We start from the raw sequence: 23,133 nt of genomic DNA, 5'->3' as shown, positions 1-23,133 counted from the left end.
TATTTTGGTTTGGGGTTTTTTTGGTAAAACCTTGAGAACAATTTCTTCATAATGGTGCAAAAGCTGACTGACCTTAGGTTTTTTTGTTGGCAGACTGACTTGTTTTCTAACAAGTCAGCTTGCAAAAGAAAAGTAGAGCAAATTAAAAAAAGAAAAAAAACTTTATTTGAATACAAGTCCTCTGTTTTAGAACATATATGATGATAAATTTCAGAGGATATGGATGACAAAAAAAAGGGGGGGTCTCAAGTTGCTGCAAGTTAGACAAAATGGTTTGGTTTTGAATTTCCACTCATTTTCTCTCCAGTAAAAACAGCAAGGCTGAATCAGTTTCAAAACCCATTTTTAACTCTAATCTGTAGACTTTTTAGGAAAACAAACTTCATCTTCTTAATTTTGTGAAGTCATGTATATCTTTCTTCATTAATACAGGTAAGTTAAAATACTGGCCTTTCTTTCCCTCCTTTTGGTCTCCAGTGTTGGTATCATTTGGTAGCCACCGCTTTAAATTATAGCAATCAATACAGTATATGTAGTTAAGGGTGTAAATAAATTTAGGTTTGGATTAGCAATAGCCTCCCTGTGCTTTCAAGAAAAACGAGCATATGACACTGTAGTTATTTACCCCCCAAACAAATTAGAGTTAATTACACGTTTTACAGAAAGATTCACAATACGTTTCTCTTAAATAAAATTTCTGTGGTCTTACAATGATTAGTCAGTGTACCAAATTTTGACGGTGTACCAGTTTTCAGAAACATACCTACAAAGTGGGTTATAGCTGCACAGTTTTTCAGTGGCAGTTTTCAATTCTAGCCTCTTCAGAACTACACGATTTATCTTAATAGCCTATAATCTAATAAGATAAAGAAATCGTTTTTCTCCTCATCTTAGCCTATATGCTCTTGGCTGAGTAAGAGAAGAACAATGTCTAAAGGTATTTAAAGTCTTAAAGAAATTATTTTACTACTGAATTTCAAATCACACACACAAAATAGGTGAGAAATTCTTTTATCATATTTAGAATCAAAATATCCCTTAAAATATTTACATTGTACAGTAAAAAGGATAGCAAAACACAAGATCATGTACAAGCTTAAGTATTCAAGTTTCTGAAGAGCCAAAAAGGAAAAGGAAAACAATGGACTACCACAAAGCTGTAGTACGGTAACAAACGCCTTCAATGAGTGCAGACTAAAGCGATAAATGTACTCCTTGGGTTTCTGATTCTTGGTCAAAAACTGCTCGACTGAATGATTAATATAATCCAATTACCAAGTTGCTTGGCTTTATGTTGCTCCTCTACAGTTTCTTTAAAAACAGTGCAATTTAAAACAAACAGAGTACACGTTACTCTCAAATTAGTCATTATATAAAGGACATTCACTAGAGGCAGTAAATAGATTCCGTAATTAACCATATTTACCGATTAAGGAATAAAACTAAAATTTCTAAGCCTTTATTGCATATTAATAAAACAAATCTTTGAATATACAGCAATGTAAAACTTTTAAAAATATTAAATTCCTACAACTAGGGCAGTTGGTATGAAGAAGGGATGATGAGCACTGGCCCAGTGCACTCCGCACCGACACACAGAATGTACTGCTCTGCAAACCACCAATATTAAAAATGTAAAAGACGGCACGATCCTAGCAGGCAATCATACGAAGTTTTAAAGAGACGACGTTTAACAGCTATTTCAGTGGACCTCTGCAGCAGCCTGCCGGCTTCACCTTTTGCCTTTAGCTCTGTCGGTGTGGTCCCTGTCTCTGTGGTGCCTGTCTCGCTCCTTCTCGCCTTCTCTATGCTTACCCTTCTCCCGCTCTCTGTCCTTCTCCTGGTCTTCACCCTTAGGCGCGTCTGCCTTCCTGTCTACAGCCCTGCTGTCTCTGCTCGCTCTTCCGTCCACTCCTCGCTCCCCGTGCGGCAGCCGTGCCCGCTCCTGACCCTTGTGCCCCTCCTCCCTGCTCTTCCTGTCTCTGTCCTTGTCCTGGGCTCTGTCTCTGCGCCTGTGCCTTTCGGACTCCTGCTCCCACCCCTTCTCGTGGCGCTCTCTTTTCAGGTGGTGTGAATCACTGTAAAACCTCTGACGATCCCCCTTACCCCTGTTAAACGGTCTATCCAGTTGCTGTTGGTCTTGCCTACCCCAAGGGTCACTATGGCGCCTTTCTGGCCTCCGAACGTCTTTAATCTGGTAAAAATTTTGCGGGCCTAGATACCTTGACGCTTGTGAAAGGGGACCCATCATACGTTGCGGTTGGCCTGTCAGATGAACAACAGGTGGCCAGGGAACCATGGGATTCTGAGCAAAGCCAAAGCCTGGAGGGGGAAGCAACGGGGGTGGCAAATGTGGCGGAAATCCAAACATGCTTTGTGGGGGGAAATTTGGAGGTCCTGGAAATGGAAATCCAGGCGGGCTACACTTGAGATGCTGAAGGTTGGGCTGCTGTGGCCTTATGGGTGAGAAGTTTGCACTTGTTCTGGGGCTGGTGCTTCTGGAAGTGAAGCTGATGCTTTTCGCAGGAAATTCAGAGGGACATGTGTTTCCAACCTCAAAATGAGATGTTGCTGCTACTGATCCTCTTCGAAATGGGTGCACAGTTTCAATATTTTGCATTAAAATCTCCTCCTGTAAGGGTTTTGCTTGTTCTGTTTGAGAACTGTGTACGTTTTCTACTGATGGCGAGTTCTGTACAACCCCGGAATCATCACTCTGCTGAATACATGAGCTCTTCTCTACAGAAGGCAACTTTTCCTCAACACTGCTTTGTTCGGTTAAGTGCTCCTTGTGCGACAGGCCAGGCAGGGGCTGCTTCTCTCCATTCCGGCAGCTATCTCCGTCCCTGCTTTCTGGAGCAGACGCCTGCTGATTTCGCCCTGCTGCTTGCCTAGGGTCCCTTTTCAGGTTGATAAACTGGGGGGCCCGTGTCGTGTTAGCAGCAAGGTTTTCACTGCAACTCCCATTACCATCTATGTTTCCTTTTCCTGCATTAGACCTGCAGGGAGAACTAGTGTTTGCAGTCCAATTATCTTGCAAGTTACTCTCTTGATCTGGTAGCTGCTGTCTTTTTAACGCTCTCTCTTTACTCTCCACCGTCTCCTCTTGTTTTGACTGCATCGATAAATTTGTTAGGAATGCTTCTGTAGAAACATCTGGTGGTTTACCTCTGAGACTAAGACTTGTCAAAGGCCCGGCAGAAACAGAAGAGGCCCCCATTCCGGACACCTCTTCTCCTACTGAACCACCTGCCGACTCTGAAGGCTTATCTCCTTTAACCTTCACTTCCTTGGCTTCCCCATCAGTTGCTTCCACTGTATCTACCTTCTCTGCTTTCAGGTCGCCTTGCTCATTTATAAATGGAATTTCTTTAAGAGTGCTTTGTTCTGTCCCTGACTGAGCCTGTTCATATGCTTGACCAGTAGTGCCCAAAAGGCTCTGAAGGATATCATCCACAGGAAGAGGTTTATTTGCCAATTCCAGAGTAGAAGGTTGATTTTCCCAGCCAATCAAGACCCCAGGAAGGAATCTTAAAGGTTTTGGTGGCTCCTGTTTGGTGACTTCCACTAAAGGTTCAATGACCGTTGGAAGGTCTTCCTGAAGAGTTTGCTGAGGCTTATTTCTTTGCTTGTGCAACACAGTTGTAAAAGAATTAAAAAAGTCATTTTCTTCTTCTGCTGCTTCCTCTGTGGAAACTTCTACCTTACTTTTTTTATCAGGCGGCAATGTTACTGGTACACTTTCAGCCATCTCAGCTGTGTGACCAGCACCAGCACTGGCACTGTGCTGCCGTTTCAGTTTTTGACGAATAATTAAGCCCAACAATAGATTAGGTCTGTGCAGTTCAAGGCCTGTACAAAATCAAAAACATCAATTAATAGTCATTTTCAATCATTACAATAAAGAGTAAAATTTTGCATCTAGCTTATTACAGGCTCCTCAATTGGTGCCTGTCCCTCTCACGGCAGATCTAACGGGCTGGGCCCCAAGAAGGAAAGCAGACTCAGCTTTCCTGCTCCAGCCCTGCTTCTCACCTCACTTCATTCACATTCTATTATTAAACGAATACCTACCAGGTCCATCAAAGGGCACAAGAGGGTGTGGGATTTTATCCGTGGCCCCCAGAGGGATTAGGTACATGTCTTTAACCTGCTTCATGTTGTTAGCAGCCACTCCGTAGCGCTTCCTGCTACTGAAGTATGCAAACAGCAAAGTGTAAGAAATTTGATCTTCTTCAGTCACAGGTGTGAAGCGAACCACACAAATTTCCTATTCAAGCAAATAACAAATGGTTGTTTAAAACAATAACCTAAACAACAGCCTGGTTTTAAATACCATTCTCAATGAGTAATAATCTGTTGAATTTTATGACTGTTACCAAGTAACATGGCTTACAACTTAAATGCAGATATGAATACTAAAAGGAAACAACTCTTAGGAAAAGATCCTGGCTGATCCACTGATGATTTGTTTTATCTGAAACCGTCCCATAGAAACTGAGTCCCACGGTAATTAACCTGTGCAAGGTGACACAGCTGTCAGTGGCAGAGAAGACATTTAAGGCCACGTCTCCTGATGTCTATCCTGTGTCCTCACTTCCAATGGAGTCACTTCTGCAGAGGGCTGCCTATATGCTCAGCACACTTCAAATTAACAGCAGCCTCCACCAGAGCCCCACCACGTACACACACACACAGAAACGCACACACAGAAACGCACAAATCCACGGATAATCCCAGTTAGAGGGACTGAATCTAGGAATAAAGGGGGCTGGCTGAAAGACCTCAAATACACACAGCCATAAATTCTGTAAAATCATTCGGCTTACTGAGGAACTTATTTGCTTGCCTCTGGGTTCTTGGCTTTGTTTCAGATAGAAAAGACAGTCCCAATTTGGTGTTAATTTGGTAGTGTGAAAAATGGACGCTTCTTCATGAAACATGAAACGGGGAGAGCCAGATCTACTGCAAAGCCTAAACTGATGCAAGATCCTAGAGAAGACACATGAATGAGCTGAACTACGGCTCCGCCTCTTCTAAGAGGTCTCTCATCCAGAGTGTCCTCCTTTGGGGCCACCAAGACCAGATGGAAGCACACTGTGCAGTACCAGAGGGGCAGATCAAGAGCATTCCCAAAACATCCAAGAGTAACACCTCCCAATACTTTCCTACGACTTTTGCTATCATGAGAAAGTGAAAGTAAATGTAGTAAATTTTTTTTATACTGCTTCAAAGTCCTATTTGTATTCTAATACAGTATCAGTTTAAATTCTAAAATCTATATTGGAAAAAATATTATTTTCAGCTGAAGATTATCCATTATGGAACACTACTAATCTTACTAAGGACTTCTGATCATAAAAGATAAAAAAGTTAATGTTCATTTATTCAAGATTTATTTTTTGAATGTCTATAATATGCTGGGTATTATCATCCTTGGAGGGAAAAATGACTTCTTCTAATGATTAAATATTCCTGTGTAGTTACGTTCTTTGAGTTAAAGAAATGATAGAAGATATAGAGAGAGAAAAGAAAAAGAGAGACATTGCTATAGAGGCTACTAATTACCTCCCAGTATCCATCCTCCTCATTTCCTCCTATTACAAACAGAACCCTTAACTTTTAGCTGGGCACAGGGCCATCCAATAGAGATCACACTTCCCAGCCTCCTTAGTAGCCATATGAGGTTTATGAGTAAGCTCTTGCCAATGGAAGCTAGAGGAAGTGAAAAGATAACTGCAAGTTCTAGGTCTTGCTTCTAAAACAACTGGACAGACATTCTTTTTTTCCCACTTGGTGCTGCTAAGTCAGCTCTGACCCTGCTTGAATGATAAGGACAACAGTCTTGCAAACAGCAAAATGACAAGACAGAGGAGCCTCATCCCTGCTGAATCGAACGGCCTAAAGCCCTGAACTACTGACCCACCCAACATAGCAGGAAAATAAACAACTTTAGGGTCTCTTTGTCCCAACAGCTTAGCCTATGCCCCAACTAAAACACATGTCTACAATCAAAGCAAGGCAAAATTCCAGGATGAAATCTCAATACTTACTCTAAAACATTTCTTTCAAAACAATGACAGAAATCACTGAGAGAGCATACCACGAAAGGAATGCTGGGCTTTGAGCTCTAGCAAATGGCTACAGTTCAGCTTTGTCAGGCATACTATGTAGATTTAGTACTTGTACTGGCTCCCTCCCCAAGGGACCTTGCACAAGAACTCTCAGTGGTTTACTTTTCAAATACTCTCTAATATGGGTAGAGTGAAAAAAGTTCTCCTCACCTTGGTTCCTGAGGCTTTAATTTTTTCCACATAATCCCAAACTGTCTGAGGTGATATTCTACCACCGACTTGAATACTATCTGGTAGATCCTGTGGTAACGACATGAAGGTGATCAATGTATACAGATTGTATTTATTATAATGTCTATACTTCATACAAACTTAGCTCTAAGACTAATATGACATAGTGATAAAAAAACAAGTAAGATTATAAAATGCATCAGAGAACATAAGAAAGTACAGGAAGAGCAATTAGGCTTTACCTCAAATGTCAACTCCAAGTGACTGAGGTGGATGCCCAAAACACAGTTAAGAAAGAATCTGAGGTCAAGACAAAGCAGCAGTGCCAGCATCCCACTCTGACAATCCAGGGAGATTACAACAGATTCCAGAATATTAGGGGCCATTGTTTTTCCCCTTCCACCTCCCCTTCCTTTTTTTGGTGGTAGTGAGCTGGGGTATGCCTTTATCACTAACAGTTGGATTTCAGAAGTTATCAAGCTTAATTATAGAGTATATTTTTGCACAGAAGAGAATAACATTGTAATAATGCAAGGTTCTTTTTTTTTTTAAAGGCATAATCTTTCTGAGAACAGATGACTATACATAAAATCAATCAAGAGCTGTACAATTACGAATATTTGAAACTTTAATCAGTATATTTGTTTTTTTATGAAGAGAGAAAAATCATAAAAAACAAGCAATATAAATTCAATTAAATTTAAATGATTAACTGCTTTATTTTATTTGGGATTTTAGTCCAAATCAAACTAAAAATAAGTAGAAAGCAGAGGTGGAGTTCTGTAAAGCAATCACACAGAAACTGGCTCAGAAAAGAAAATAATAGTTTTGTTTAAAATCAAAAGGGTCTTGTAGTTTAGGACTTAGTTATCCATTTAAAAGAAGAGTTATCTTCACCATGGACTAATCAAAGACTAAATTTCTAAACAGATTTGTTCAAAAAGAAAAGCACCGAATTTTTTTCTTATAACATCAGTGTATCTAAAATATTACTTGCCAACCAAACTATATGTAAAATAATTAAGTCGTTTATTAATCAAAAACACAACTAGACAAATAAGCTGATGGAGATTAGATAAGCAACACTACATTGAGTCAAACTAATTTCATCCTAATACAAAGAAAAGTTTATATTAGTCTTAAAAAAGAACAGGCATATATATGATTTACGTTTTACAAAATGCTGAAAACCATTTTTTAAAAAACTTTTGCCTTTATGGTCAGCAGACTGAGAATGAATGAAAAAATGTTAGATATGAACATAATAGCAAAATATAATCTCAACAAAAATACAGTACACATATACTGATTTATTTTCCTTCTGCATAGACACAGAGAAATACAAACTTTATTCAAAAAAGTTCAGAAAACATTGTACTTTCTCACTTATCATAATACTATAATACTACAGCTGCTTGTTTCCCATAAATACTGCACAGCAGTCCCTTCTTATTCCTTCAGGTATAAAACCAACCAAGGGCACCACTGCAGCAACCAAGGTCATTCCTCTCAGGACTGTCAACTAACTGGCGAGTCTCAACTAGACAGCTGACCCCTGAACAACATGGGGGTTAATTAAGGGTGCCCACCCTCTGTGCAGTTGATAATCCGAGTATAACCTACAGTTGCCCCTCCGTATACACAGTTCCACACCTGAGGATTCAACCAACTGCGGGTCATGTGGTACTGTGGTTTTCACTACTGAAGAAATCTGTGTGCAGTTCAAAACTGTGTTGCTCAAGGGTCAACTGGGTGTATATCTATATTCACAGAAATGGGCAGGTAAGAACCACAGTCATGAAGTTGGGGAAATTTAAGCAGTAGGGGAATTACAAGACTTGATAACAATGAAAAACTCTCCATGACAAGCTAACACTGAAGGCCATAAATATGTCCATCTTTTACGTAAGTCTGTACTTAAAGAAAAACTTAGATATCCACGCAGACTCTCATTAATCTTTAATTCTGACAGAGAATACATCTTGGAAAGAGTACAGGACATGTGGATTTAATACTTCAGGGCACAATTTTCTACAGTTCTAAAACTCCATTTGTGGACTCATAATTCCATTAATTGAATGGTTTAAGGATCACTGTCAATAGATATTTTTATCATGAATGAAAATTAAATATTTTTATTTTATTATGTTGTTTCTTTACCTTTTGGCTTCAGAAACATATATGTCAACCCAGGCATAGAAGGGTAGAAAAGTTCACAGTACCTCTGTCAAGTACTCAGGGGAACCAGACACTGGGTAGGCTTTGGTAACAAATTTTGCTACAGATGGCATGTTGATAAAACCTTTCCAGATGAAGTTCAATCGAGCCAGGAAGGTAGACTCAACTTCAACAGTTCCAGGCATCTCTGGACTAAAAAATGATATTAAGAAGTTTTCAGCCTAAAGATCTGCTCATGAATAAATGCATTTTCTATTTACTCATCAATCATTTCTATTTTAGCATGTCAAGAAAACCAAAATATGTAAAGGCTATGATTAAAGAGTTTATATTTTCACTTTAATGTACTTATATTTACATAGCCATGTTTTTACAAAGTCTTTCTTCTAGGCTGTCCTGTGGACTAATATGGTCCAGAGAAATGCAAGCAATTTTTCTTTAATGACTTATCTCCTGCCTCTTGGAGCTAATGCAATTAAAGAGAGTTTTAAAGTCAAGTCCCCACACACTCAAATCTCTAAATTAACTTTTAGAGTCTTTTTAAAAATCTCAATTAGATTACAGGAAGGTACAGTTACTGTCTCAAAAGAAAGGTTTCTTTCTTAAGAAACATGTCACTTTTCTAAAGTTTTTGAAGACTTCAAGTATAATATGGCAAAGAGCTATAAAGAATAGAAATTATAACTAACAGAAAATTACCGTGGAGCAGAAGACAATGCTGACTTCGGAGACTCTTGTTTCTCCTCTTCAAAGAATTCAGAGGCCAAAATATTTGAAGTTGAAGACAAAGCATCTGCTATACTTTCTGCTTCATTGTCTGAATGTTTACGAGATACTCCAACAACAACTTTCACTTTTTTTGGAGAAAGATCATCTACAGGCGGTGCCATTCGACCTGAAGCCAGAAAACACCAAAATATACCACTTTTGTAAACTGAAATTTCTGTAACTTCATCCATTTTCACTTCTAAAGTTATTCAGTTCCCCTGACTGCACTGTTGCACAACCATACATTTCCTGGGGTAATTTGTAACTATCATCATTTCTCACAATGAGTTCTAGAACAACCTCCCTTACTGATGTGAAAAATTAAAAAAAGAGAATGTTAAACAACTCAGACAAGGTTTTGAAACGGAAACATTACAACCAGAACCTAAAAATGGTTTCCTGATTCCCTATCAAGCATTTTTTAAACTAAACTACAACAAATTCCCACAGTCTTGAGAGGTAACATGAGGAACTAAGTAAAACAAATCTGTATCCCTACTTCGTGTTACATATAGCAGCAGTCCATGACATATGCATACTACAATGCTACTTAGTTACGAAGCATGAAAAAACACTAGTAAAGTTTAGAAAATGACATTGATTTTCTCTATAGAATCAAGAAGAAAAATTCAAACTTTCTGAAAATAGGTCAAGTCCAGTAGTATTTAACAAATATTTTGTGTGCTACCATTAAATTTATTGAAATATTACAATATTAAATATTATATTAATTATAATTATCATTTTAATCATCAAAATTAGTAGAAATTAATAGAATTAACAAAAAAATTATTAAGATTTTTCCCAGACAAAAAACCTAATGAGTATACTAAAAATACCAGTAAACCATGGATAGCTTTCTTCAGGGATAACAATGTCTAAAAACACCCTGCCCTTTAAGTCTTTAGCATTGTACCAACTGTGAACGCACAATTTTGAGAAGATACGTCATTTTTATTATAAGAAAGCTGCCTAGTCTCTAAAACAATGATGGAGGGCAGCATGTTAACTAACCTAAAAAATTTTTCATCTTACTGAACAAAGTATGTATCAGTCCTTTAGCATACCACAGTAAAAAAATAAAAATCGAGAGCTACATCTCTAGAGTTTTTAAAAACTCTCGTCCTCCACCTTTACCAATAAACTGAATATAAACTTAAACTCTTGCTCAACACATCCCCATTTCTTATGCCCTAAACCCAGCCTCTAACATCTGTCAATATTACCTGAGTATCTCAAAGCCTCCCTTTAATTAAAAGCACCTGCATCTCCCTCTTGCACTAGTGCACAAACGCCTGCCACCTAGCCTCGCGCCTTCTTCTCTTGGCTTCTTTCATCATCATCTCTACTCAAAGTCAGAGAAATCTTCATAAAATTCCAAGCTGATCATATCATTCTCCTGCTAAAATCCCTTCAATCACTATCCACTGGTCTTAGATAGAAGACGAAAATCTTTCATATGGCCTACCCAAGCAGGTTTTCAGCAATTTTTATCATGATCTGTAAAGTAACATTTTATATCATGATCCATTACTTACATACACACACACTCCACATATCCGTGTCTGTGCACATGTGTGTGTATACATGTACGTATGCATGTGTGGGTTTTTTTTGTTATACATAAATAATTGGAACTAAAGTCTCTCAAAATCATACTTATCTTTATCAGTGCAATTCACCATATTTTCTATTCTGTTTTCGAAATGCTAGTGAACTACTTACTAAGTTGATTTCACTACTACTACTAAGTCACAATCTGACTCTGCGCCAGTACTGGGAAAACAAAAACCTATTTAAATTACAATTTACATGTATTCCCCTTTCAAAATGGAAGCAACATTTAGGAAGAAATACTTCAAATTACCTATGCAAATTTTGCAGTTAAGATCAAAAAGATGTTGTCTGTGTTGACTAGTGGTATCTTTAGACAAGGAGTCAATCTCTTCTTTCGGTTTCTCAGATCCTTCTGTCTTCTCCACTGACTTATTAGCTGTAGGTTCCTAACAACAGTGAGAGTGAAAATAGGTTAACAGAAAAACTTTGGCCTCAATTATTTAAACCATCTGATATTTCATACTGATATTTTTCCAAAATGAAACTGCTCCATTCATAGGTTGTTTTTCACGCTTTAAAAAATAAATGCTAGATGTTAATTATGGCATAAAACAGAGCAAAAACTCAAACATTTCTCATTCTTCAAGGCCTCTAACAATATCTATTATTTTCTCATTGATATTTGAAAGTAAGAAAAGCCGCACCTGCTCTCAAACTAGTCTGTCTAAGAAGCACCTACAGATTTCGAGGCCTGTGATGCAGGTGGTCTGCACACTACGTACAGAAAAACAATGCTTTAAACACTCTCAAAACAACATTAAACCAATAATATAGACAACTCTAATAAATACACTTTAAAAAATTCTTTTTTCTACTTTAAGAACAAGAGAAGCAGTGGCTTCTCTTGTTGCAGAGCACGGGCTCTAGGTGTGTGGGCTTCAGTAGTTGTGGCTCATGGGCTCTAGAGCGCAGGCTCAGCACTTGTGGCTCACAGGCTACAAAGCGCAGGCTCAGTAGTTGTGGCACATGGGCTTAGCTGCTCTGCGGCATGTGGGATCTTCCCGGACCAGGGCTCAAACCCATGTCCCCTGCAATGGCAGGCAGATTCTCAACCACTGCGCCACCAGGGAAGTCTTCCCCCCTTTATTTTTATATTCCAAGTGAATCATTTAATGTGAGTGAAGCTCAGTTTGATATTACCATAAGTATTAACAGAAGAAAATGGTTAAGTATAAACATTTTCCCTTCTATCAAAAACGGGCAAATAAATCTTTTCTGAATCTTCATGTTTTGAGCACTATAAAACATGCTATTTTTATTATCATAATTTACCTGAATTTCCATGGCTGCTTCCTGTTCTTTCATTGGAGCATCACTCTCAATTTCTATCTCACCTTTATGAGTTATCTTTGTGATTGGTCTTCTTTCCACTTCTCTCTGTTCTTTCTCAATCATCTCTATGGTCTAATAAGACATATTTTAAAGAAAACTTCACAGTTAAAATCACAGATAATTTTTAACCTTTAGGTAGTCTCTCAAGCAACAAACATATACTGAGTACTTGCAAATGTCAGTTTTGAGTGCTGGGGTTTTAAGAATTAGAGCTCATACGTCAGCCTGGAGAATTTTACATGTACAGTAACTGGAGGCAGCTGAAGTGTAATCTAATTTGCAAAGTGACGAAACATGATATTTACATTTAAAATCTGCTTTCTGATCTAGTATTTCAGCAGGTGCCACAGAGAAATAACAATCAAGTTCCTCTTAGATTCCTAACTTGATGTTCTAACATCTGCCACAGCAGCAGAAATTTAGTCAAACAAAAGAAATGGGCAAATCTCCCATCAGAAGGCTCCTGATGGAACATACTTTGTGACAGTGAACAAGCTCAGCAACAAAGCATAATAAAAACGCAAGAGCAGACAGGATTAGTAAAAGGTAGCTGAGAGGGGAGTGGGTTAAGGAAGGTAAAGACGGATCCGGTCATTTGTCTTGTCACTGTTAAGTGCAAATCTTCCTTTAAAGAAAGAAATCACATACACAGCCCAAAGAAAGAAACAGCAGGTCTCCCATGCAGATGACACCTGCAGCCACAGTTTCTAAGAAGAGAGGCACGTGCACATTTGGGATACGGAGGGAAAAAAAGAGATGGTGATAATATTTGCAAAATACGAGAAACTATACAAGGGGAAAGTAAAGAAACATGTGACTTAGTGTAATGTATCAAATTAAGGCCTCTTGCACATCAAACTAAATTTGGTAGAAGATCAACATGGAGGATTAATGCTTAAGATCAGGTAAATCGTGTAGACTTAATATATAAGAAACCACTATTTTCTAAAATAAAGAGCTAATACTCTAAGGCCATTATAATAAAAGCAGTGGATAATGTGGCTATCTCGCGGTCACAATAATTTGAAGTCACATATTCCCTTCACCTTCAAAGATATTTCAAGTTCACAAACCCCCAATAAAACTCTCAGCATTGGTAACTTTTAGAATTTTTTACTTTTAAAAATGCAATACATAGAGAGAGGGGGGGAAGATGGAGGAAGAGTAAGACGCGGAGATCACCTTCCTCCCCACAGATACATCAGAAATACATCTACACGTGGAACAACTCCTACAGAACACCCACTGAACGCTGGCAGAAGACCTCAGACCTCCCGAAAGGCAAGAAACTCCCCACGTACGTGGGGAAGGCAAAAGAAAAAGGAAACAACAGAGACAAAGAATAGGGACGGGACCTGCACCAGTGGGAGGGAGCCATGAAGGAGGAAAGGTTTCCACACACTAGGAGCCCCTTCGCGGGCGGAGACTGCAGGTGGCGGAGGGGGAAAGCTTCGGAGCCGCGGAGGAGAGCGCAGCCACAGGGGTGCGGAGGGCAAAGCGGAGAGATTCCCGCACAGAGGATCGGGGCCGACCGGCACTCACCAGCCCGAGAGGCTTCTGTGCTCGGCCGCCGGGGCGGGCGGGGCTGGGAGCTGAGGCTCGGCTCGGAGCGCAGCGAGGGTACTGGGGTTGGCGTGAACACAGCCTGAAGGGGTTAGTGCACCACTGCTGGCCAGTAGGGAGTCCAGGAAAAGTCTGGACCTGCCGAAGAGGCAAGAAACGTTTTCTTCCCTCTTTGTTTCCCGGTGCGCGAGGAGAGGGGATTCAGAGCGCTGCTTAAAGGAGCTCCAGAGACGGGCGCGAGCCACGGCTAACAGCGAGGACCCCAGAGACGGGCATGAGACGCTAAGGCTGCTGCCGCCACCAAGAAGCCTGTGTGTAAGCACAGGTAACTCTCCACACCTCCCCTCCCTGGGAGCCTGTGCAGCCCGCCACTGCCAGGGCCCCGGGATCCAGGGACAACTTCCCCAGGAGAAGGAACGGCGCGCCTCACGCTGACCTCTGCCACCGCAGGCTCCCCCCGCACTCCACACCCCTCCCTCCCCCCGGGCTGAGTGAGCCAGAGCCCCCGAAGCAGCTGCTCCTTTAACCCTGTCCTGTGTGGGCGAAGCACAGACGCCCTCAGGCGACCTACATGCAGAGGCGGGGCCAAATCCAAAGCTGAGCCCCAGGAGCTGTGCGAACAAAGAAGAAAAAGGAAAATCTCTCCCAGCAGCCTCACGAGCAGCGGATTAAATCTCCACAATCAACTTGATGTACCTGCACCTGTGGAATACCTGTATAGAAAACGAGTCATCCCAAATTGAGGAGGTGGACTTTGGGAGCAAGACTTATTATTTTTTCCCTTTTCCTCTTTTTGTGAGTGTGTATGTGTATGCTTCTGTGTGAGATTTTGTTTGTATAGCTTTGCTTTCACCATTTGTCCTAGGTTTCAATCCATAATAATTTTTTTTTTAAATATTTTTTCTTAGTAATTTCTTTTTATTTTAATAACTTTATTTTATCTTACTTTATTTTATTTTATCCTCTTTCTTTCTTTCTTTCTTTCTTTCTATTTTTTCTCCCTTTTAATTTTGAGCCGTGTGGATGAAAGGCTCTTGGGGCTGCAGCCAGGAGTCACTGCTGTGCCTCTGAGATGGGAGAGCCAACTTCAAGACACTGGTCCACAAGAGACCTCCCGGCACCACATAATATAAAACAGGGAAAATCTCCCACAGATCTCCATCTCAACACCAGCACCCAGCTTCACTCAACAACCAGCAAGCTACAGTGCTGGACACCCTACGCCAAACAACTAGCAAGACAGGAACACATCCCCACCCATTAGCAGAGAGGCTGCCTAAAATCATAATAAGGCCACAGACCCCAAAACACACCACCAGACGTGGTCCTGCCCACCAGAAAGACAAGATCCAGCCTCATCCACCAAAACACAGGCATTAGTCCCCTCCACCAGGAAGCCTACACAACCTACTGAACCAACTTTAGCCACTGGGGACAGACATAAAAATCAACGGGAACTACTAACCTGCAGCCTGCAATAAGGAGACCCCAAACACAGTAAGATAAGCAAAATGAGAAGACAGAAAAACACACAGCAGATGAAGGAGCAAGATAAAAACCCACCAGACCTAACAAATGAAGAGGAAATCGGCAGTCTACCTGAAAAAGAATTCAGAATAATGATAGTAAAGATGATCCATAATCTTGGAAATAGAGAAAATGCAAGAAACATTTAACAAGGACCTAGAAGAACTAAAGATGAAACAAGCAATGATGAACAACACAATAAATGAAATTAAAAATTCTCTAGAAGGGATCAATAGCAGAATAACAGGCAGAAGAACGGATAAGTGACCTGGAAGATAAAATAGTGGAAATAACTACTGCAGAGCAGAATAAAGAAGAAAGAATGAAAAGAACTGAGGACAATCTCAGAGACCTCTGGGACAACATTAAATGAACCAACATTCAAATTATAGGGGTTCCAGAAGAAGAAGAGAAAAAGAAAGGGACTGAGAAAATATTTGAAGAGATTATAGTTGAAAACTTCCCTAATATGGAAAAGGAAAAAGTTAATCAAGTCCAGGAAGCACAGACAGTCCCATACAGGATAAATCCAAGGAGAAACACGCCAAGACACATATTAATCAAACTGTCAAGAATTAAATACAAAGAAAACATATTAAAAACAGCAAGGGAAAAACAACAAATAACACACAAGGGAATCCCCATAAGGTTAACAGCTGATCTTTCAGCAGAAACTCTGCAAGCCAGAAGGGACTGGCAGGACATATTTAAAGTGATGAAGGAGAAAAACCTACAACCAAGATTACTCTACCCAGCAAGGATCTCATTCAGATTTGATGGAGAAATTAAAACCTTTACAGACAAGCAAAAGCTGAGAGAGTTCAGCACCACCAAACCAGCTTTACAACAAATGCTAAAGGAACTTCTCTAGGCAAGAAACACAAGAGAAGGAAAAGACCTACAATATCAAACCAAAAACAATTAAGAAAATGGGAACAGGAACATACATATCGATAATTACCTTAAATGTAAATGGATTAAATGCTCCCACCAAAAGACACAGACTGGTTGAATGGATACAAAAACAAAACCCATATATATGCTGTCTACAAGAGACCCACTTCAGACCTAGAGACACATACAGACTGAAAGTAAGGGGATGGAAAAAGATATTCCATGAAAATGGAAACCAAAAGAAAGCTGGAGTAGCAATTCTCATAGCTGACAAAATAGACTTTAAAATAAAGACTATTACAAGAGACGAAGAAGGATACTACATAATAAGGAAGAGATCAATCCAAGAAGAAGATATAACAATTATAAATATTTATGCACCCAACATAGGAGTACCTCAATACATAAGGCAAATACTACCAGCCATAAAAGGAGAAATCGACAGTAACACAATCATAGTAGGGGATTTTAACACCCCACATTCACCAATGGACAGATCATCCAAAATGAAAATAAATAAGGAAACAAAAGCTTTAAATAATACATTAAACAAGATGGACTTAATTGATATTTATAGGACATTCCATCCAAAAAAACCAAAATACATATTTTTCTCAAGGGCTCATGGAACATTCTCCAGGATAGATCATATCTTGGGTCACAAATCAAGCCTTGGTAAATTTAAGAAAACTGAAATGGTATCAAGTATCTTTTCCGACCACAATGCTATGAGACTAGATATCAATTACAGGAAACGATCTGTAAAAAATACAAACACATGGAGGCTAAACAATACACTACTTAACAACGAGGGGATCACTGAAGAAATCAAAGAGGAAATAAAAAAATACCTAGAAACAAATGACAACAGAGACACGATGACCGAAAACCTATGGGATGCAGCAAAAGCAGTTCTAAGAGGGAAGTTTATAGCAATACAATCCTACCTTAAGAAACAGGAAACGTCTCCCATAAACAACCTAACCTTGCACCTAAAGCAATTAGAGAAAGAAAAACAAAAAAAACTCCAAAGTTAGCAGAAGGGAAGAAATCATAAAGATCAGGTCAGAAATAAATGAAAAAGAAATGAAGGAAACGATAGCAAAGATCAATAAAACTAAATGCTAGTTCTTTGAGAAGATAAACAAAACTGATAAACCATTAGCCAGACTCATCAAGAAAAAAAAGGTGAAGACTCAAATCAATAGAATTAGAAATGAAAAAGAAGTAACAACTGACACTGCAGAAATATGAAAGATCATGAGAGATTACTACAAGCAACTCTATGCCAATAAAATGGACAACCTGGAAGAAATGGAAAAATTATTAGAAATGCACAACCTGCCAAGACTGAATCAGGAAGAAATAGAAAATATGAACAGACCAATCACAAGCACTGAAATCGAAACTGTGATTAAAAATCTTCCAACAAACAAAAGCCCAGGACCAGATGGCTTCACAGGCGAATTCTATCAAACATTTAGAGAAGAGCTAATACCTATCCTTCTCAAACTCTTCCAAAATCTAGCAGAGGGAGGAACACTCCCAAACTCATTCTACGAGGCCAAAATCACCCTGATACCAAAACCAGACAAAGATGTGACAAAAAAAGAAAACTACAGACCAATATAACTGATGAACACAGATGGAAAAATCCTCAACAAAATACTAGCAAACAGAATCCAGCAGCACATTAAAAAGATCAGACACCATGATCAAATGGGGTTTATTGCAAGAATGCAAATATTCTTCAATATACGCAAATCAATCAATGTGATACACCATATTAACAAACTTCAGGAGAAAAACCATATGATTATCTCAATAGATGCAGAGAAAGCTTTTGACACAATTCAACACCCATTTATGATTAAAACCCTCTAGAAAGTAGGCATAGAGGGAACTTACCTCAACATAATAAAGGCCATATACGACTAACCCACAGCCAACATCGTTCTCAATGGTGAAAAACGGAAACCATTTCCACTAAGATCAGAAACAAGACAAGGTTGCTCACTCTCACCACTATCAGTCAACATAACTTTGGAAGTTTTAGCCACACCAATCAGAGAAGAAAAGGAAATAAAAGGAATCCAAATTGGAAAAGGAGATGTAAAACTGTCACTGTTTGCAGATGGCATGATACTATACATAGACAATCCCAAAGATGCTACCAGAAAACTACTAGAGCTAATCAACGAATCTGGTAAAGTAGCAGGATACAAAATTAAGGCACAGAAATCCCTTGCATTCCTATACACTAATGATGAAAAATCTGAAAGAGAAATTAAGGAAACATTCCCATTTACCACTGCAACAAAAGGAATAAAATACCTAGGAACAAACCTACCTATAGAGACAAAAGACCTGTATGCAGAAAACTATAAGACACTGATGAAAGAAATTAAAGATGATACAAACAGATGGAGAGATATACCATGTTCTTGGATTGGAAGAATCAACACTGTGAAAATGACTATACTACCAAAGCAATCTACAGATTCAATGCAGTCCCTATCAAACTACCAATGGCAGTTTAAACAGAACTAAAACCAAAAATTTCACAATTTGTATGGAAACACAGAAGACCCCGAATAGCCAAAGCAACCTTGAAAAAAAAAAAATGGAGCTGGAGGAATCAGGCTTCCGGACTTCAGACTATACTACAAAGTAATCAAGACAAAATGGTACTGGCACAAAAACAGAAAGATAGATCAATGGAACAGAATAGAAAGCCCAGAGATAAACCCATGCACATATGGTCACCTTATCTTTGATAAAGGAGGCAAGAATATACAACAGAGAAAAGACAGCCTCTTCAGTAAGCGGTGCTGGGAAAACCAGACAGCTATATGTAAAAGAGTAAAATTAGAACACTTCCTAACACCATACACAAAAATAAACCGAAAATGGATTAAAGACCTAAATGTAAGGCCAGACACTATAAAACTCTTAGAGGAAAACATAGGCAGAACACTCTTTGACATACATCACAGCAAAATCCTTTGTGACCCACCTCCTAGAGAAATGGAAATAAAAACAAAAATAAACAAATGGGACCTAATGAAACTTCAAAGCTTTTGCACAGCAAAGGAAACCATAAACAAGACCAAAAGACAACCCACAGAATGGGACAAAATATTTGCAAATGAAGCAACGGACAAAGGATTAATCTCCAAAATTTACAAGCAGCTCATGCAGGTCAATATCAAAAAAAAAAAAAAAAAAAAAAAAAAAAAAAAACCAAAAAACCCAATCCAAAATTGGGCAGAAGACCTAAACAGACATTTCTCCAAAGAAGATATACAGAATGCGAACAAGCACATGAAAGAATGCTCAACATCACTAATCATTAGAGAAATGCAAATCAAAACTACAATGAGGTATCACCCCACACCGTTCAGAATGGCCATCATCAAAAAATCTACAAACAGTAAATGCTGGAGAGGGTATGGAGAAAAGGAACCCTGTTGCACTGGTGGTGGGAATGTAAATTGATACAGCCACTATGGAGAACAGTATGGAGGTTCCTTAAAAAACTAAAAATAGAACTACCATACGACCCAGCAATCCCACTACTGGGAATATACCCTGAGAAAAACGTAATTTAAAAAGAGTCACATACCACAATGTTTACTGCAGCTCTATTTACAATAGCCAGGACATGGAAGCAACCTAAGTGTCCAATGACAGATGAATGGATAAAGAAGATGTGGCACATATATACAATGAAATATTACTCAGCCATAAAAAGAAACGAAATTGAGTTATCTGTAGTGAGGTGGATGGACCTAGAGTCTGTCATACAGAGTGAAGTAAGTCAGAAAGAGAAAAACAAATACCATACGCTAACACATATATATGGAATCTAAAAAAAGAAAAAAAATGGTTCTGAAGAACCTAGCAGCACGACAGGAATAAAGACGCAGATGTAGAGAATGGACTTGAGGACACGGGGAAGGGGAAGGGGAAGCTGAGACGAAGTGAGAGAGTGTCATGGACATATATACACTAGCAAATGTAAAACAGATAGCTAGTGGGAAGCAGCTGCATCGCACAAGTAGATCAGCTTGGTGCTCTGTGACCACCTAGATGGGTGGGATAGCAAGGGTGGGAGGGAGACGCAAGAGGGAGGAGATATGGGGATATATGTATACATATAGCTGATTCACTTTGTTATACAGCAGAAACTAACACACCATTGTAAAGCAATTATACTCCAATAAAGATGTTAAAAAAATGCAATACAGTGCACGTACTACATATGTTATATAGCACATCAGTTAGGTCTGGGACAGCACTAGTTAACTACACACAAGGTATTCTGTGAATATGAACATTCATACATGATACTTCAGGGTCACATTTTATCAATAAATTGTTAACGAAAAAAACCTTATTCTTGAAATCTTTTGGCATTTGAAAATGAATATTAAAGGACTATAAACCTATAAAATTTTCATTCTGACTTAACCTGGCTCCACAAATTACCAATATTCATAAAACCTTCAAACTATGCTTTTGAAACATGCAAATGTAAGAAAAGATACACTTATTTTCCCATCCTTCTGATTTACAAAATATAAGGTAGTTATGTAAGTTGATAACTGGAGGAAATGAGAAAAAAGCAGAAGAGATCAGGAAAAATCAACAACAAAAAATTTAAGAATAGGCTAATGGAGGATCAGTAACAAAAAAATACAGAAGAACAAGTCTGCTGCTGTGAACTATGAGGTGAATTACTACCTCTGTGTATATCGTTTTTCTCTGTGGCTGAAAAAATATGTTTTGATATAGACAAACACATATTTGTAGATATTTTGATAGAGACAAACACATATTTACAAATAATCTTACATGTCTATTTTCTCTTCGTCTCCAAGCAGCTAACTCTTTAGAAGCTAGTTCTTCTGGACTCATTCTTATAAGGTGATCAGGGGTTACTTCTCCTTTTAGCACTTTTTTAAATAATATCTGGAGATATTTAAAAATGGGAAGGAAAGGAGAGAAAAACATTTTTAAAAGAACGAGGAGCTGCTGTATAGAAACTTGTAATAAATGAAGATGAAATTTTGAAACCTAATTTACAAATGTTTAATGATTCATGTATTACCTCCTGCAAAGAGAATAAATGACAGCTTGTTCTAGAAACTTACCATCTAAGGTAGCTAAATACACATTTTGTATAAAAACCAAGACATAATGGAGAAGCATGTATGGTGAAGTCATTATAACACCTTTGTAAAGTTGTATTAAGTCTTCCCAGGGACAGACACTGTCACAATAGCCAACCCATGACTGCATAAAAGATACTGCATAAAAGAACTTTACTGAATGTGATGTCTTTCATATTTTTAAGATTTCATATGTTTAAATCCTAACAGGCTTACAGTGGACTCCAGAGCAAAGAACCAACTGTAAGAATAAACCTGAAGGAAATAAATATTTACTTGAAGAAAAGCTTTCATATTACATAATTCAAAAAGTAACTGATCCCCTGCACCATGATGGCAGATTGTACAATGTAGATTTTTCTTACGTAGCTGTTCGCATACTTCAGAAAATACCTCATATCGCACACTACAGCAAATACCATTACACAAACTGACAAACTGATATCACTCGTGTGAAAACGTTGTAAAACTTAAACAAACGTGTAAGGAGTTTGCATCTATACCCACAGCTTTCATATTTCCTCTAAGTCCCAGGAAAAGATTAAGGAGTCAATTAAAGTTTACTCCACTGCTAAAAGATTCTTAGAACTAGTCATATTTAAATTAATAACAATATTCTAAAACAGCTTTCTTTTTTATCAAAATGTAAGTTATTTTCTTAAGCAGTGTAACTCTATTTTCAAATTTACATCAGAAGTATTAAATACATAGTGCTACAAATTTTGGTTTAACAGTGTTTTTGAAGAGTACATATGAATGAATTTTTTAATAAACTGGATTAAACAAGGGACATAAAGGAAAGAAAATTCACATCAATCGGGTTAAGATAGATTTAGTATTTTATATTTTAACAGACATTGCATAACACTAGTCACCACTGTTCAGAATTCATAACTCAGTTTAATAGCAAAAGACTATTAAAATTACTGGTCTCACTTCAAGAAATAAATTATAGATCTATTGTATGAAAATCATAAATCCCTATGTATTAGGAAAGTTGGAAGCATAAAGATCCAGACATGAACAAAACATACTTACATTGTTTTTAGGATCTTTCAGATTGAACATCAAACTTCTATATTTGTTCTTATATTTAGCATCTGTGTCCCGAAAAAAAGAGAAAAGCTCTTTTTCAATTTTTGTGGCAACTTTTGCTGCCTTTTCCTCTGGTACCTTCAAATTTGAGTCTGTAAGTCTTAAAATTAGAATAATTCAATTATTTTCCAAATACATGAAGCGTATATTATTCAATCTTCTACAATAGCAACGCGTGTTACCTTTTCATAAGAATATCTTTGAGAGAATGCCGGACGCTCTGTCGGATCTGGTCTGTGGAAGGCTTGGAGGCAGGAGCCGCCGGAGGATGTGCACCAGGGGGGCCCTTTTCAGTTTTCTTCTTCTTTGTCTCTTGCCTCTCATAAGCACCTAATTTAAATAAATATCAAAACTCACTAAATTGCTTTTAAAAAGATATTTTCCTTTTTAATGCACAATGTAAGTTGACTGATTAAAAATCACTATTTTTAAATCATAAGATCAGACTCCATATTCCACACTGAAATATTCCTGACATTGAAATTCTAATCTATGTATGATGACAGATGATAACTAAAGTTATTGTAGTGGGTCACTGTGCAATATATACATATATCAAATCATTACATTGTACAACTGAAACTAATGTTATATGTCAATTATACCTCAATAAGAAAAAAGTTCTAAATGAATTTTAATTAGAAATTAAGTGAGTAAAAAGTGGCCCTAATGCTATAAAA

At 38.2% G+C, this 23,133-nt stretch overlaps 1 protein-coding gene across 7 annotated transcripts in view; it reads right to left on the bottom strand.

The window, feature by feature from the left end:
• Window positions 1–995: 995 nt before the first annotated feature.
• The window catches only part of PHF3 (PHD finger protein 3), a 99,603-nt gene continuing 77,465 nt past the window's right edge, over window positions 996–23,133 (bottom strand). For all 7 annotated transcript variants that reach the window (XM_082634356.1, XM_082634357.1, XM_082634358.1 and 4 more), the window contains 10 exons: window positions 22,636–22,783; window positions 22,397–22,553; window positions 21,042–21,158; window positions 12,141–12,272; window positions 11,119–11,254; window positions 9,183–9,378; window positions 8,528–8,675; window positions 6,285–6,374; window positions 4,075–4,270; window positions 996–3,852 (listed from right to left, as the gene is read on the bottom strand). In XM_082634356.1, coding sequence (XP_082490482.1) covers window positions 1,733–3,852; window positions 4,075–4,270; window positions 6,285–6,374; window positions 8,528–8,675; window positions 9,183–9,378; window positions 11,119–11,254; window positions 12,141–12,272; window positions 21,042–21,158; window positions 22,397–22,553; window positions 22,636–22,783 — 3,440 coding nt within the window. In that variant the 3' untranslated portion in view covers window positions 996–1,732. The remainder of the gene's footprint in view (window positions 3,853–4,074; window positions 4,271–6,284; window positions 6,375–8,527; window positions 8,676–9,182; window positions 9,379–11,118; window positions 11,255–12,140; window positions 12,273–21,041; window positions 21,159–22,396; window positions 22,554–22,635; window positions 22,784–23,133) is intronic.

This window comes from Mesoplodon mirus (assembly GCF_964341445.2).
Source record: "Mesoplodon mirus genome assembly, chromosome: 10".
NCBI classification, from domain to species: Eukaryota; Metazoa; Chordata; class Mammalia; order Artiodactyla; family Ziphiidae; genus Mesoplodon; species Mesoplodon mirus.
Note: the sequence above shows the minus strand (reverse complement) of the source record. Positions and strands in the feature narration are given on the sequence as shown.